We start from the raw sequence: 17,695 nt of genomic DNA, 5'->3' as shown, positions 1-17,695 counted from the left end.
TTTAAAAATAGTGTATAGATGCTTTGTTGGGAAAGGAGGAGCTATCTCCTCTTATGCCTCTTGGGTCTGATTCAACGGTACACAACAAGGAAAAAAAAGAATTGAGATAGTGTATAATTCTTTTCTAGTTTGTGGTATTGAACATTAATTAGAGAAGTTATTGAAGTAGAAGAATAATGCTGCAAATAAGTAGAAATTGACATTTTTTTGGTTATGGGAATATATTGATAATTTCTCTGTGTGTATGTCTCTGCACTGAAGTACATTACAAAAATGCATTCATCTGTTCAGACCTCATTATATATTTGCTTTCATTTTCTACTATAAATTATTTTTAAATCTATTTTAAAATGTTAAATGTTGTGTTAATATACAAAAAGAAGTAAATATTAGACTAAGAACATTTCTATATTTCATCCATATTCTCTGTTGCACAAATAGTGTGTGAAGGAGGACTGTAGTATCTATGATATCTGACCTCCTTTACATAAACAAGAGGGGAATAGACTCAGATATCATAGATACTACTGTCCTCCTTCCACACACTCTTTGACATCAAGTCAGAACCACCTCTTAGCTGACCCTCCTGTTATTTTCTAAAACTGTAAATTGCTTGGAATGAGATTCCATACCTAGTTCCTTGAAGGCACTGGAGGATTTGAACCACTCGAGAGGCCTTTGGGTTGGTAATGCATCTGCCTGCCGATTAAGTCACCAAACCTTCCCTTATTAGATAAATTATGGTTTGTAACTCAGGATCAGGAACAACTAAGGATACAGTTCTTCGGTTGTTGTTATTGTTAGGTGCATTTGGCTTGAATGTGATTCATACTCAACCCTGAACAACAGATCTAAACCCTGTCATCCTCATGGTCTCAGATATGCTCAAACCCATTGTTCTAATCAATGTTTCATTCCATCTTGTTAAGAATCTTTCTTTTGCTGACTCTTCATGTTTCCTAGCATGATCTTTTCCTAAGCACTGATTTCCTCCTGACAGCATGGTTAAAGTATTTGAGATATATGGATATGCCTCTAAGGAACCCCTTCAGAGTACTAGACATCCCATGGACAGCCAAAAGAACAAATAAATATGTCTTGGAGAGGTGTGCAGCCAGAGTTCTTTGGAGGAAAAAAAAAATGAGGTTTGCCTCTGTCTTGGAGAGGAATATGATGCTCCAAAAGGTCAGTGAAGGAGATGAAGACCCTCAACCAGCAGACTGACATGGTGACTACCGCAGTGGGCTCAGATGTGTCAGTGCGTGTGAAGGTGGCACACGATAGGACCTGGCTCAGATCTATTGTTCATAGGGTCACTCTGGCTTGTATTCAGCGTGTTAGCACCTGCCAACAACAAGGAGCACCCTGGTTTCACCTCCTCCGAGACAGACTTGATTGTTCTTTTGACAGTCTAGGGAGTGTTGAGTACTCTTCTCCAATAACCTGATTCAAGGAGTCAAGTCTTCCTCTGCCATCTCTGTTCACTTTCCAACTTTCAGATACATAGCAGGTAATTGAAAACACCATGATGTGCAATTACTTGCTTTTTTTCCTCCATCTATGAGTGGTCCTTGTGGTGAATATTTGTTTGTGACTTCTCCATAATGCATATTATTGATGCGCCAATTTGCATTAAGAGAAAAATCTATAGATGACTTTGTTAGGTGTGGAATTGTTAGGTGTGGAATCTAAGGAATGAGCATGAATCTAAGATTACATATCTATTTCTGGTTTATCCAGTTAGCATTGGGGCTGAACAATGTGTTATTATTAATTCAGAAAATATAAAAGAAAGTAAAGATTAAAGACTTAGTAGGTACAGTTTAGTTTAAGGTCCCTTAGAGATGTTTTCATCTAGGTAAGTGGATCTTGTACTTAGAAACAGCTTCATCAGTAGATGAAATTCTAGCTAATACTAAGAAATAAGTGAGGTTTGAGGAGAGAGTAGCATGATTGACAGTCAGGGAAAGGAGACCTGAAAAATTAACAAAAGACAGAGCTAGCACTCATTCTTGGGATATTTTGAAAATATCCTTTTACTTCAATTTACTATCTGGTATATTATTTCCTAATGTTAATTAGTTTATCATATATAATATGTTGATTAATCATATATATATATATGTATGTATATATGTATATGTATATATGTATATGTGTATATATATATATATAAAATTATCCCAGATATTCTTTGTAAAATAAGTGAAAGAATTTTATAAATTAGAAGTTTAATTGAAATTAAACTTAAGCATTTCTCCTATAGATGAATGAATACCTAGTAGATCTGTCCATATTTCATCATGATCTTTATATTTCATCTCTGATATCAATTTTTTATATTCAGATTGAAGAAGAACCATTTAACCCAGACTACGTTGAAGTAGATAGAGTATTAGAAGTCTCATTTTGTGAAGATAAGGATACTGGTGAGGTAAGTATTTCAGAAAGAAAAAAAAAATTAAGAAAAATCTAAAACTGTCATAAGTTGTGTAATAGTGCCTTTTAAAAATACTAATGACAAAAAAACCTTAAAAATGGTGGAGTTTTTCTATTGGCTTGATTCTGTAAAGTATGTTTAGACTATTATTAACTGCTCCCTAGTAAAGCTATTTCTTACCCTTAAAAAAAATGTTTTATTTGTGATTTTAATGAAAGTTTGCAGAAAAGTTGAGTGTCCATTCATTCGTTGTTGCACATTTTTTCTTCTTCCCCTTCCTCCAGTTCACTTTCTTTTTTAAAAAATATTCATTCATTGCTGCAGTTTCCTCCCTCCCTGATTCTCTTCCCTCTCCCCCAGTCCACTTGGCAATGTACCTCTTATTCTGGACTGTTGTCACACATATAATGCCTAACCTTACATTTCTTTTAAACAGTTCGTTTCTTCATCTGTACCAATGTAGTGTTCATTATCCACTCTTTTCCTATTCTCATCCCAGCCAACTCATGTCATTCCTGCTTTGTAACAATCAGTGATGTGATGCAGTCTTTGACCTTTTGTGACTGAGATATTTCACTCAGCATAATGTCCTACAGGGTTACCCATGCTGTGTAATGTTTTATGAAATCATTGTGTTTTATTTTTTTTTTAATTCATTTATTTTCAGTTCTGCATAGTATTCCATTTTGTGAATATATCATAGTTGTTGTAACAGTTTATTTGTTGATGGGCACTTGGGTTGCTTTCATCTCTTTGCTATTGTGAATAACGCAGCAATAATCATGTATGCATACACCTGTTTGGATGGTTGTTCTGGTTTCTTTAGGGTATATTTTCAGTAGTGGGATTACAGGATCAAGTGGTATGTCTATTTCTACCCTTTTGAGAAACCACCATACCTCCTTCCATAGTAGTTGCATTATTTTACCCCCCAATGAATAAGGGTTCAAATCTCTCCACAACTTCACAGCATTTGTTGTTTGCTACATTGTTAAACTTTGCTGTTTTTCTGGAGTTCTTATTCTATTTCAGAATGATACAATGAAAACATTTCTTACAGCCTGTTATTTACTACTTAATAAAATGGTGCTCCTTGCCATATGAAGATAGTACTTGGGAACTAAAGGAAGACGTTGATCTTGCAAAAATAGAAGAGTTTGAACAATTACAAGCTTCAAGACCTGACACAAGACACTTGGTAAGAATATACCTGGAAAAGCATTTCTTTATTTAGTAATTATTTTATCAGTTTATTTAATTATTCTATATGCAGATATTCTAAGTTTTTTGTATTATAACCAGTATTGTTCTGTGCATTCTAGAGCCCTTGTGTAAGTTTCTGTAAAATAAATTAGAAGTTGCTTAGTCAGAGGTTGCATGCATTTAAATTAAGTATTAGCTTGCTCATTTCATTCTACTCTTTATGTTATATCATTTCTATTAACATCAGTAACATCTGTTACAGGTTTATCCACTTTTGTCCAATGAAAATCCTTACATAGCTGCTTTCTCTTCCTGTTAATTCTCCATTACTAGGTTGTTGTTAAGAAAAATTATTCCTTGGATTTTTCCCCCTTCTCTATGTATATGTCTCCTTCCTTCCATATGAAATTTGTATTATTTTTTTCCTTTTCTACTACAGAATGTTTAGAACTCTGTAATGCATTGGTACATTATCATAATGGTAATTTTATTTTATTTTTTACTTCCAAAGATAAGATTGTTGACACATGAATTAATTAATTCAGACATGTCATCCTTCCATGTTAGCCAACCAAAAGAAATTCACACTAATGTGATGTATTAAGATTTTATTAAATATTTTGACCATTCTTTCAATTAAAAAAAAAATCTTGGTTGAGCAGTGTAACTCAGCCTTATGACTGATAACTGAAAGGTGGTCTGTGTGCATCCACCTGTGAGCTGACCAGAGAGTGAAGAGGCAGTCAGCTTCTATGAAAGGTTGTTATTGTGTATTGCCAAGTCAGAACTGACGAATCGCTAACCCTCTAGCAGGTTTTCAGAGATTGGAAATCACACAGAGGGGACCTCCAACATTTCTCTCCAAAGAAGTAGCTGTTTGATTTAAACCATGTGCCTTTGGGTTGGATGCACTGTGCCACCAAAGCTCTCTTCATCAATGATAACAGCCTCAGAAACCCTATGGAAGAGCAGTCCTACTCTATCCTGTAGAGTTGATCCAAAACTACATTGACTTAACTATTAGGTTTGTGTTTGGTTCCGGTGTTTTCTTTCAAAATATAATTTGCTCATAGATTACTGAATAGAGATTTATGTATGCAAAGACAGGAATAGCTCACTTTCAGATTAGCTCCAAAGTACAGTTGGCTGCACTGAAAAATCAAGAGAATAAAAGGGATTAAGTGTTCCGTGGAAGAGATGAGGTTTCTAAGAAATACTTTTTTTTTATCTCTACAATTCTGCCTATAGCCTATTACTCAGTTTAGCAGATCACTAAAGTTTCATTTTATTTCCTCAAACCAGGAAACAGAAAAAGTGACTAGTGTGTGAAAGAATGAATCAGGGGTGTTGTGAAAGGTAAAGATTTTGACTAGGGAACATATGTCTTAATAGTAACTGTCTTTCCTTTAACCACCTCAAGTAAGCCATTCCTTTGGACATGGGTTCTCACTCGCAGCTGCATGTTGAAGAGGTGTTCACAAGTTAGAAATGACTGCAGATGAGAAAGGAGCCTGGTGGTATTAAGAGTATTGTGTGTTTGGCTTCTAACTGTAATACCTGTGATTCAGTTCTGAGATATTGGAGAGAGATGAGCAGCCTTGAAGATCGGGGGGCTCATCAGCAGTCAGAGTTGGCTATGACAGTGATGTATCTTACTTTTTACCCAAGTGAAATCTCTGAAAGTGAAACTTGGATATGCTCCGTTTAGATTCCCATGGTAGAGAAAATTCACTCGTTACCTATTTAATGTAATTCTTATTAATTGGGATTCAGCCAGTTGAATTAAAACTCTTAATGTAAAAATGATTTAACAAAAATTATAATCTGTTGTTAATTAAATAAAGTAGCAATCAAAGCATATGTTGTTATTAATACCACTGGCTTGCTGAGAAGCAAACACTGAATATCAATTTTTAGAGAATTTATTGAAAGCAGTAATTTGAGAATTATTATAAGATGGTTCATTGGCTACTATTTTTTAAAAGACCCTTAAGTAAACTTGGATTATGTTAAATAGCAGCAGAAATATAATAACCCTGTCTCTGCTGAGTATGTGTAACTTGATAGCCTGTTTGCTTTTCACTTAGTAGTGAGGCTCCGAGCAGCAGGGGTGTGAGGATGGTGCAGCCAGGCAGGCTTCCTTCTGTTGTGCATAAGGTTGCTAGAGTCTCTGAGCTTGTTACCAGTAAAACACAATGCTACCAGAAAAACCAGTCTTGGAGACAGGGGTATGAGCTTCTCTAATACATCTTCCTACCTTGAAGACTTCATGTTGTATTATGTAGGGGAGACACAGGGCAGCTCAATGCCCTCAGTATATCCTCACCCATTCAGGTGACCCAGGCCTGGTCATTGTGGCTCAGCCGAGGTGGCCTGGTCCAGTCATGTTTCTGGGGATAATCTGGCATTACCCACAAGGGAACAATCTTGAATATAAATTTCTGGGCTATAGGGAATAAATTTCAACTAAAATTTGCCAGTTAAATAGCCAAACATCATCAGAGGGCTTCAGTTTGTTAAGTTAGCTTCTCTTAGTTATTGTCCTCTGAGAAGAGAAACACCTTTTGAAATAATAAATTTTTAAAATTTCATTTCAAAAATAAACCTTTTAAAAATAAGTAATGTGCATTTTACACTGGCATTGGATATTGTGAAAAATTAGTATCTGTTAATTGAAATACTAGTCTTATTGTCAGTTGAGACAAGTCCTCAGAAAAAGGAAGCTTGCTAGGAAAAGAGGGAGGATGAGAGAAGCAGAGGAAGATTCCTCCAATAAGGTGGACTGACACAGTGACTGACATCATTCTCTAGCATATTAGAGATGGTGAGGACGGCCTAGGATAGGACAAGGTTCAGATTTGTTGTTTATAAGGTCCTTTGAGTTGTAATTGATTCAGATTCAATGGCACCTAACAGACATTTTATCTATTAATTGTAAAATAATCATTTTTCTTAAAGTATAATAGTTTCAAACTGTTGCAGGACTCTGTTTAAAAATCTTTTTGAAAAATATTTCCTTTTGCTTTATTGTTGATTGCAAACTCAGTGAGTTCTTAGTTACAACTTTATGACTAATAAGAATTAAGGGATCTGTATGCCGAGGCAGAGGTATTACTCACATAGAAGGAAATTGCCACAGTAACTTCTCAGAGGAACTACCTCTCCAAAGAGAAATTCATTGCTCTTTTAATACACTGTGTATTAATGCATAGTCATGAAGAAGGCTGTTAGGGGCTACCCAGCTAGGTGAAGTGTGAACTTGTTAAGGCAGGCCTGTTGTGCACATATTCTTAGAACCAGTTCCAATTAGTTTCTGTGAAAACACATGTAATGGCACTTCTGTGTTTTCCTGCTAGTCAGAAGGCCTGCTAAATGGCATATACCAACTTCTTCATGTACAGTAATAAGAAAGCTTTACTTTCATGTTTGCCCTTAGTATTGTGAACATTACATGCCAAAATGACTTGCCAGCACCTGATAACAATTCTAATTGTCTTGATAATCTCTGATATAATTTTGTTGAGTAAAAGCAGTATAATTTTTAGCAGTATAATATAATTTTAAAGCAGAAGGTAATTTGCTTCTTTCTAAAATTTTTGGTCTTACTAAGATGTGATGTTTTTATGCACCATTGATTTAGAACCAACTCATTCCTGTTTTCAGAGTCAGTAAGTCAAATGGGAGATTACCCATCTTTTTTGCACAGAGCAGCTGGTGATTTGGGTTGGAAGCCAAACACTTACCACTAAGCCACCAAAACGACAACGATATCTCAATAATAATTCATACTATAATGGGATAAAGATAGTCTCTTCTGGTGCAATTTAAACCACCTGAAATCCTGCTGGAGGCTTCGCTCTGAGTCAGTTCTGACTCTGTGGCACATAACAAAACAAAACATGCTAATCTGAATCAAACTCAGTTTTATTGCCATCAAGTTGGAAGTGTCTCATAATAGACTGTTGGACTTTCTAAGGCTGTGAGTCCCATAAGAGGAGATAGCCCATCTTTTTCCCCCAGAGGTGCTGGTGGGTATGAACCACTAGAGAGGTGTGTGCACCCTTGGGTGAGCAGCAGTTCTCTGTCTTGACCATAACACCACAGCTCTCTATGGCATAAATTATTTTATTGTTAGGTGCCATCAAGTGTCCCTAAGTACGGTAGATCTGGATCTTATTCTGTCCTGTGCTATCCTTAGCATGTCTGATAAACTTGAGCTCATTGTTGCATTAACCATGTCACCCCAATCTCAATGGGGATTTTCCCTTTTTTCACTGACCCCACACCCTTCCAAGCATGGCTTTTCCAAGAAATCACCTCTTAGCAATATATTCAAAGTATGAGAGAAAAAAATTTTCCATATTTGCCTTCAGGGAGCACTCTGGCTTCACCTATTCTAAGATATACCTGTTCATTCTTTTGACTGTCCATGGAATAATCAGTACTTTTGTCCAGCATCATAGCTCTAGGCATCAATTCTTATCATCAATTAGTCATCTTTGTTCATTGTCTAACTCTGATGCATAGAAATAATTGAAAAGACCGTGACATGAATTTATTGCATGGTAGTCTTCAAACTGACATAGTATCCTATTAATAAATAATATGATGTTGTATTTTGAAATTTTATCCAGTCACTTGTTGACAGACATTTGTGTTTCTTTTCTTGTTTTACTATTCAAAAGTTTTGAATATTATGTCTTTTTCCAACCACCTGTATTGATTTTTGTTGGACCTTTGAATAAAATTATTAGATTATATGATACATACATGTCTAACTTTTTTAAGAAACTACCAAGTTGTTTCTCACTGGATATGATTCTTTTATCCTGTCATCAGCAGTTTGAGTTTTCTTGTTACTTCAATTCTTGACAAAGTCTGTATGTTGAGTCTTGTTAGTCATGTAATCTGATGCTAGTTTTAATTTGCATTATCCTAACAATTAATGTGGGACGGCCAGTGGTTTAGTGGTAAGAAGTTTCACAGCCAACCCAAAGGAACCCGGTTCAAATCCAACAGATGCTGCAGAGGACAAAGATGGGACAGTCTCCTTCCGTGCAATTTACTGCCTTTGAGAACCTTCTAGAGGGTTAGCGAGGAATCTGTTCCCACTCACCAGTCAACAACAACTAGAGTAATTAATGAGAGAACTCTGATGACATATTATGAAGGAATTATGCTAATAAACCCAGAAATAGTGCCTCTGCAGTTCATGTACTGTAGAATGATGGGCAGGTGCTTTCCTCACTATTTATTCGTTTTGAAAAGAACCCACAGGAGGATGGGCTCTGAGTCAGTTCTGACAACATTGTTTTGTGCAGGTTTTTTTGTTTGTTGGTTTTGAGATTTTTTTTTCCTTTTAATAGAGACCCCCTCCCCTGCAATTGTTCCTGTTTTCATTACCCTGTAGGCCAAAGTAGAGCTGCCCTATCATATTTCCTAGGCTATAATCTTTAAAATTTTATTTAGTTTGCCTAACGTCATTCTTAAACATTGTATCTTATATAACTAATTATGACTAATCTATACCTATTATGCCTTCTTCTCTTCAATTCTCATGTAACCTTTCCTGTTCCTTTCCTGCCTCTCTACTCACTAACCGTTGCTATCCTAATGACTTTCCCCATCGCCATCCCCTTCCTTTTTTGCATGTATACACATCTTACTTAGTTATCTTTTAAATTTTACAATAGTGGTCTTCCGTAGTATTTTTCCTTATGTATCTGAGTTATTTCGGTCAGCATTGTACTCTTTTCTCTTCCATGTTACATAGTATTTTATGAAATTGTTAATTCCTTATTGCTGCATAGTATCCCATTGTGAAGTACCAAAATTTTCATACTACTCATTTGATGATGGATATTTGAGCTCTTTCCCTTTTCTTGCTATTGTGACTAATGCTGCTGTGTACATATGTGTATTCGTGTCTCAGTTCTGATTTCCTTGAGATACATTCCTGGTAGTGAAATAGCTGGGTCTTGAGATTTCCATGTCAGCTTTTTGAAGACACAAAAAATTGCCTTCCATAGTGGTTGAACTATTTTACACTGTCTCCAGCAGTATATAAATGTTCTTATCTCTCTACATCCTCTACAATATTTATTGCTTGCTGTCACGCTTCGGAAGATTGAGTGACAGCGCAGGAGAGGAAGACCATCGATGAGATGTATTGATTCATTACTGCGTTAATGGGAGTAGGTGTGTCAGAGACAATACAATTGGCATAGGATAGAGCAGGGCTTAGGGCTATTGTACATGGGGTCACTATGAGTTGCAGTAACAACAACAAATCCTGTTAAACATTGGTACTGAGGTGAGATGGTATCTCACTGTGGCTTTGATTTGCATCTCTGAGTGCCAGTTATTTTGAGCATTCTTTGTTAGCCATCTGAATGTCTTCCTTTTCATAACCATTGTCCATATAATTAGGTTATCAGTGTTTTCTTGTGGATGCCCTGTACATTCTGAGACCTTTGCCTGAAATGTCATTGCCAAAAGTTTTTCCCAGTCTGTGGGCTTGCTTTTCATCCTGTCAAAGAAGGGTTTTGATGTGTGTAGGGATTTGATTTTAAGAAGGTCTTGGTTTTCGATTTTATCCTCATCTTTGCAATTTTGGCTATGTTTGCAAGCCTGTTTATACCATATGCTAGGACTTGTAAATTTGTTCCCGTTTTGTCTCTTAAGATCTCTGTGGTTTTGGGTTTTACCCGTAAGTACCTCATCCACTTTGAGTAGGTTTTTGTGTGTGATATGAGATGTGGATCCTAGTTCAGTTTTCTGTAAATAGATGTTCAATTGAAATCTTTTCATATACTTTTTTTGCTATTATATCTTCTTTGATAAAGAATTGGTTAAACTATTTCACTCGTGATTAATTGGGTTGTAAGAAGTCTTTGCATATTCTGTACACAGGATTATTATCAGATACAAGATACATTATTTGAAATATTTTGGCTTCTCATTTCATTATCTTAATGATATTTTGTACATTTGAAAAAAAACCCACTACACTGGGATAACGTAATAGGTAGACAAAGAGATCCGATTTGACCAGAGGGTCAAGGAAATAAGTTATCAACAGTTAACCTACCATCATCAAATACAGTGGATTATTAACAGCAAAATCAGACAGAGATTGAGGTATAAGATTGTTGAAAGGACCGTTTATAACAACCGGGGAAACATTATATGAACTCAGTCTGAGCAGCCTCCAGGAGACTGGGTTTAGGTACCACAAACAGTGACCTCTCAGTATTCGACCTCCTTCCCAAAAAAGGTGTGACTAGCCTCCTCTCCCACCCCTTAATGGTGATCGAGGGATTTCTAATCTGAATGGGTAGGAATTCCAGGATCACCAGCCCAGCCTTTCTACCATGGCATGCAGGCTAGCACCATTTTGAATCTTATGCTGAAAAACGTCCTATAGACACAGTTTGTTGGTCCTTACAGAGCATACTAAAGCTCTTTTAAAATCTGTCACTGGAAAAGCATTTGCAGGTATTGTGTGTATGAACCAACTGGCTGGCCTTCTGAAAACGTTAGCACCCCTCCAGCACATCCACATGCAGTCCTGTGAAACAACACGCCAGATGCCAACCTAGCACCTTGTGCTGTAATCTGTTGGCTCCTGTTTCTTCATTCCCCATCCTGTGGCCTCAAAGCCCCAGGACTTTGGTAAACATGGCTGGCATTACTGATGAGTAACTGTGAAAAGCTTAGGCCACACTCAGTCTTAGGCTGTCCACACACCACATCGAGCAGCAGCCTAGAAGCCTTCCGTGTCACCCCCTTGGGATCCCACTGTTACTGGATGTGGGGTCCTTTATGTACTCACAGGTCAAGACTAGATGGTATTGCATTTGTCCACACACTTTTTTAACAGGCGGGGAAGGCAATGAAATCCTTCTCAACGATTGCCTTGCCTCTTTGACTCAGCCGAGGAGTTTTGTGTTAGTGATTAGATTTCACTTTCCTTCCATCCTCAGCACCTGTGATAACAGCAATTCAGAGATCTGTAGACATAGCATTGGGAAAGTCGACTGTCAAGGTCCTATTCATAGTTTTGAGGAGCAGTGTTGTCAATTTAATGACTGAGATGCACCTGATTCATTCACCTGCTATGCATCTGACAGCTTAAAAATGAATAAGGATAACAGGAGAAGAATTGATAATTTTGAGTTGTGCTATTGGAAGAGAGTACTGAATATTGATTGGACTGCCAAAAGAACAAACAGATGGTGAAGCTTTGTATCGCATGCTTTAGGCATGGTGCTAAGAGAGGTTATTCTCTCTCAGAGATGGAGGGTTATCTCTCTTAAAGGTGGAAGATTAGAAAAGAGAGGAGGAAGACCTTCAATGAGATGGATTGACAAAATGACATGTAGCAACGAGCTCTAGTGTATTGGAGATGATGAAGATTATAAAGGATAGGACAGACCTCACACCTGTTGTTGATAGGGTTGCTATGAGTTATACTTGGACCTAACAGCAACAATCTACATTTTATTATTTTGTGTCCAAAGCTACAGGGCTCCTTCAATCTGGAAGAACAATTTCAGTCTTCCTGAAAAGATACTTGTCAGTGCAGTGGTTATGCACTAAGGCAGTGTTCAGGCTTCAACCTATTTGTTATAGCGTTATCTTCTTTACTCTGGCTGAAGAAGGTGATCACCTGCTTAACCTGGTATCCTTGAGGCAGGCAGAGTATCTGCTTCTAGAATTCTTTATTGTTTCTCTAAACAGTAACATTCACTTAGGCCATGAGATCACAGTGCAGTTTTTTTATAGTTATTTATGGTTTTGTTTTTACAAATTATAGCTTAAGATATTTTAAGTAGAATAAAGCAGGGTTCATGACACAGTTTAATTTTGTTAAATTATGTTCCAAATGATATAACATAAATAGAAATCTGTCCTGATCTTTATGAATGCTATCATTCACCAAAGCCACAGAGCCCAGTATCCCAGCTGCCCAAGCTTAACAGTGGCCTAGCAGCATCAGGCTATACTCAGCCATTGCCCTGTGAACCACCCCCCACAGAAATGGCTCAGCACTTACAGATACAGCCTCATTGCAAGAGATGACAGAAAAATTGAGCATCTCTCTCTGCAGAAGATGAAACAAGATCCAACAGACTGTGGAAATTATCTGTAAATATCATTCATATCACATACAAGCAAAATAGTACGGGAGAGCTGTCAAAACCAGAACATAGAGAAATGCCAATTCTGGCTGGTTTTAGAAGAGACCATGTTACCAGGGATACCAGATGTCATATTGATCCTGGCTAAAAGCAGAATATACCAGAAACATGTAGATTTATCCATTACTGATTATCCAGAGGAATTTGACTCTGTGGATCATAAAAATTTCTATCTAAGACTGAGAAGAATAGAAATCCCAGAACACTTAATTGTGCTCGTGTGAAACTTACACCAAGGCCAAGAGGCTATTGGGAAAACAGAGCAAAGGGACACTAAATGGTTTAAAATTAAGAAATGTGTTTATCAGGGGTGTATCCAGTTTCTGTAACTGTTCAATCTGTATGCTGAGTAAAATGTTTGAGAAAGGGGACCCAGTGAAAAGAATGTGCCATCAGGATCAGAGGAAGATTCATCAGTAACATTGCTTGCTGATAGTGAGTAGGATTTGACGTGATTGCTTAAAAAGATCAATGAATACTGTATTCAGTATGTATCTCAATGTCAGGAAAACAAAATTCCTCACCCCTGGACTGATAGGTTGACCCAAAATTGACACCCTTGGTGCCAGCAGCCAGGAGATCCAGGAGACATAGTACACTGGAAAATCTGTAGTCAGGGATCTTTCCAAAAGATCGAGAAGGAGTGATGGAAAAGTAGAGTGTCAGCAAAAGAGATAACAAGCCTCAATTAGATGAATTGACACGGCAACTTCACCAATAGACTCAGGAATGTCAGAGATGTTAAGGATGGCTCAGATCTGTTGTCCATAGAGTTGCTATGGATTATACTCAACTTGACAGCACCTAACAACAGCGGCAATCTACGGGATTAATTGTTTTCCCAGCACACCTAAAAATGTACAGATAGAGTATAAAATGGATGAATTGCTCCATCAAAATCTAATTCTTTGTATACTTGGGAAGAAACCCAACAAGGTGAGACGAGAGTCTACAGACAAGGTAAAAATACTTGACAATGACATATCTGATTTTTGTTGCTGCTGTTGTAATTCGGTCCTGCCAAGTATGACTCATAGTGAACCTGTGATCAACAGAACCCACCTGAACCCCGTCCTATCCTAGTCTATTTTCATTATCTCTGACACACTTGAGCCTATTGCAGCAGCCATTCCATCTTGTTTGAAGGTCTTTCTTTCTTGAGATCCCTTTCAAAGGAACAGCCTCTCCTAGTAACATGTCCTGAGTATGAGAGATGGAGTTTTGTCATCTTTGCCTCCAAGGAATTCTCTGCTTACACTTTTCCCAAAACATATCTGCTTGCTGTTCTTGCAGTCCAAGATACCTAGTATTGTTTTCCAGTACCACAAATCAAAGGCATCACTTTGTCTATATCCTTCAAAACTCATTTCTAAAATTCGTAAGCGGCTCCAGCTCCTCAACATGAGAATGACAACCAACCAACTTACAAATTGGCACAACACATACATGTAAAGCCTTTTCAACAAAGAAGACATGATGATTACTGAAAATCACATGAAGAAATGCTTGAGTTCATTAGCCATCAGCTGCCAGTGATCAATGTAATAATGCAATAATATCTCATTCCAGTAACAATAGCAAAGTAGTAACATGGTAGCAACTAACAAATCTGTGAATATTGCATATCCTTATAAGATTTATTCCTAACTAGTTCATGTCTTTGCTACATGGATATTTTTTCCCTCATTTCTGAAATGAGAAATCATTTAATCTCCTGATTAGGTATGATAGTAGCTGTGGAGTTTTGGGGACATTTTAAAACAGGTTAAGTTTCCTTGAATTAATAATTTTATGAGAGTTTTTATCAGGAATGGATGTATTTTTCCATGTATTTGGATTATCATATTTTTCTGTCATCTATTTATAGATACTGAAAAATCTTCAAATTTAAACTGATAAGAACAAATACTACACTTGATCTTAGCCAAAAGACCGAGAAGCGATATAAATCTTCAAATTTAAACCAGCCTCCCTGTCTTAAGAAAAAGTCCATTTGATCATGATATATTAGTCTTTCTGTACACTATTCTATTCCATTGCTACAATTTTTTTCATGCGGAATATTAGTCTTTAGTTTTCTTATATCTTTGTCTTATTTGGTTTTTAATATAATATGGGTCTTACAGAATGTACTGAGAAGTATTCCTACTGCTCTACTGTTCTTGGAGAGTTTGGTAGAATTCTGCTATTCGGCAGAATTTATTTATATATTTATATATCATGGAACTTATATATATAGATTCATATATCATGGAATATTATACTTCTATAATTAGTTTTAAAACTATTGTCCATCATTATTTTTTTTTCTTTTCTAAAAGGACCGTCCTCCTTCAAATATTTGGAAAAAAATAGATCACTCCAGGGACTATAAAAATGGCAACCAACTCAGGGAATATCAACTAGAAGGACTCAATTGGCTCTTGTTCAATTGGTATAATAGGTAAGTAGTTGATCTTAAAAGAAAAATATTAGTATGTGTTAATTACTTTTCATATGTCCTAAAATGTGGTAACTAAATAAAATACATTCTGCTTGTTTGTAATGTTAAAGTCATGTAGTCTTGATAACTTTATTATAGTGAAATATATGCATTGTGACAGAAGATTTTTACTATCGCTGCTTTCTTTAAATGTGTACCTGTCAGGTTAGAAGGTAGGTCATATGATGATTAATATTTAATTTGAAATTAAATGCCTTTCTTAGAGCAGAAAAGTGCTATGCTAGAGAATTTTTTTACTAACTCCATGTTAACTTACAGTACTGTGTGCTAATAATTGGATCTTGTTATTGAAATATCAACTAGTGATTCCTATGGAAAGCAAATAAATCATTTTTTAAAATGTAGAAATTTAAGGAAGTAGAATCACAGAAATCACTAAGAAATAGAATACAGGACATAAAAAAGGAGAATCTTTTCCATGTTTTTCCTGCCGAGCTGCTGGTATATTAGGACTTACAGAGAGGCCCCACTTTTGAGTTAAAAGTGTAGCTTTCTACAGACCTCTCTGCACTTCCCCGAGAATGAGAAAAGTAGTGAAAGTAGTGACTGAGTGTTGGCACAGTTAACCTGATTACGAACCAAAAATTTGGCAGTTCAGCTTCCTCCCTCTTTGTTCTGATTCTGAAAGGTCAAGTCTTTAAAAACCCTCTGGAGCAGTTTTTTGAGCACATACATTGAATCAAAATTACCTCAACAATAACTGAAAATAGGAAGAAGTGAATTACATCCTTCTTGTTAATTATTTTACTTCATCATTATTTAATAGAACATTGCATCATATTCTTTATTGAGAAGGAAATAAAATTCTAGCAGAAGAGATCTGGAAATAAGTATAATAGTGTATACAAAAAAGTAAAATAAAGGCAGTATTATTAGCAATAAAAACACAATGTACACCTTTATTCAGAAATCACAAAAGGTAGCTTATGTGATTTTGAATGTGTGACTCAGTTTGATAGACTAAGTCTTTTCTCCTGATTCAGTAATTTTTCTTAACAGAATTATCCAGGTAAAACAGCTAATAAAATTTTTTTACTAAGTCCAGCTCATCAGTGCCATTTCCTGTTTCCTGTACTGCTGACTTTAAACTTTGATCACTTCCCTCAAGTCCAACATCATGAGAAGCCCCGATCCAGCAAGTAAACTTGTTCAGCCTCCTCCTGCTGGCACTCATTTTGTGTTAAACATCTTGCATTTACTATCATTATTAGCTTTATTCTTAGGTGTCACAAAATGTTGTGATTGAAGAGCTTTATCACGAGATGTTTTTTATTTTTCACATTGATTCTAAATTACAAACTGTTACTTTCTGAATAAATTCTGTAATTGTGACAAAGGAAATCCATATTAAATTATGTGGTCTCTGATCTTCAGCAACTACTTCAAGTCTTCTTGATTTGCAAAAAGCGTTTTGTAATCTGCCTAATACAGGTTGTTTAAGAGTCTTCCTCCAATCCTCATGCCACATTCTTCTTTGCTCAGCATACAGATTGAATAAATCTGGAGAAAGACTTACAGCCCTGATGCACACCTGTCCTGATTTCAAACCAAACAGTATTTTCTTTTTCTCTTCAAACAACTGCATTTCATGTATAGATTTCACATGAGCACAGTGAGTTTTGGGATTTCCATCCTACTCAGTGTTAAGCAACAGGGATTTGGTCTTCATGTTCAAATGCTTCTTCACAGTCAAAGACATTTTTATTGAATAACAATATTAAAGGTTTCTGTGGCAAAATGAATGATGCAGGAATCATCAATAGAAAATGGAAAGAATATACACAGTCCCTGCACCAAGAAGCATTGTTAAATACTGCACTATTTCAGGAAGTACCATGTGAGCAAGAACCAGTGGTAATAAAGAAGTGATACCTGCATTCAAGACACTGGCAGAAAAGACAGTGGTAAGAATTGCTGAATAGCAATTGAGATGTTTAAACAAATGCAGCCTTCTATACGCTCACTAGCCTATGCCAAGAAATTTGGAAGGCAGACACCAGGCCAACTGACTTTAAAGAGATCCATACGTTTTATCAAATAAATCAGAAGATTATCCAGAAACAGCTGTAGCAGTACATTGAAAGGGAACGTCAAGAACTTTAAATTCAAAAGAGGCCGTGATACCACAGATACCATGCTGATACCACTTGGACCTTGTCTGAAAGAAGAGAGTAGCAGAAATTAATTTATTTCTTTTTTTTTCTAATCCTGCATTACTTCTCCACATTTCCTCACTCCCAGTTCTTTTCCATTGCCCGTCTGGATTCTGATATTGTCACTTTTCTGAAAGTTTAAATATCTTCTCTTCACCACTGTAGAGACCATCTCTCATATACTCCAACTGAA

At 36.4% G+C, this 17,695-nt stretch overlaps 1 protein-coding gene across 2 annotated transcripts in view; it reads left to right on the top strand.

Annotated features, from left to right (window-relative positions):
• CHD9 (chromodomain helicase DNA binding protein 9) overlaps nucleotides 1–17,695 on the top strand; it is a 164,533-nt gene that overhangs the window by 83,207 nt on the left and 63,631 nt on the right. For both annotated transcript variants that reach the window (XM_006897101.1, XM_006897100.1), the window contains exons 9-11: nucleotides 2,348–2,434; nucleotides 3,501–3,638; nucleotides 15,168–15,289. In XM_006897101.1, coding sequence (XP_006897163.1) covers nucleotides 2,348–2,434; nucleotides 3,501–3,638; nucleotides 15,168–15,289 — 347 coding nt within the window. The remainder of the gene's footprint in view (nucleotides 1–2,347; nucleotides 2,435–3,500; nucleotides 3,639–15,167; nucleotides 15,290–17,695) is intronic.

This window comes from Elephantulus edwardii, unplaced genomic scaffold (assembly GCF_000299155.1).
Source record: "Elephantulus edwardii isolate Elephantulus edwardi_28Jun2011 unplaced genomic scaffold, EleEdw1.0 scaffold00201, whole genome shotgun sequence".
Taxonomy (NCBI): domain Eukaryota; kingdom Metazoa; phylum Chordata; class Mammalia; order Macroscelidea; family Macroscelididae; genus Elephantulus; species Elephantulus edwardii.
This window is presented reverse-complemented; position numbering and strand designations above follow the sequence as displayed.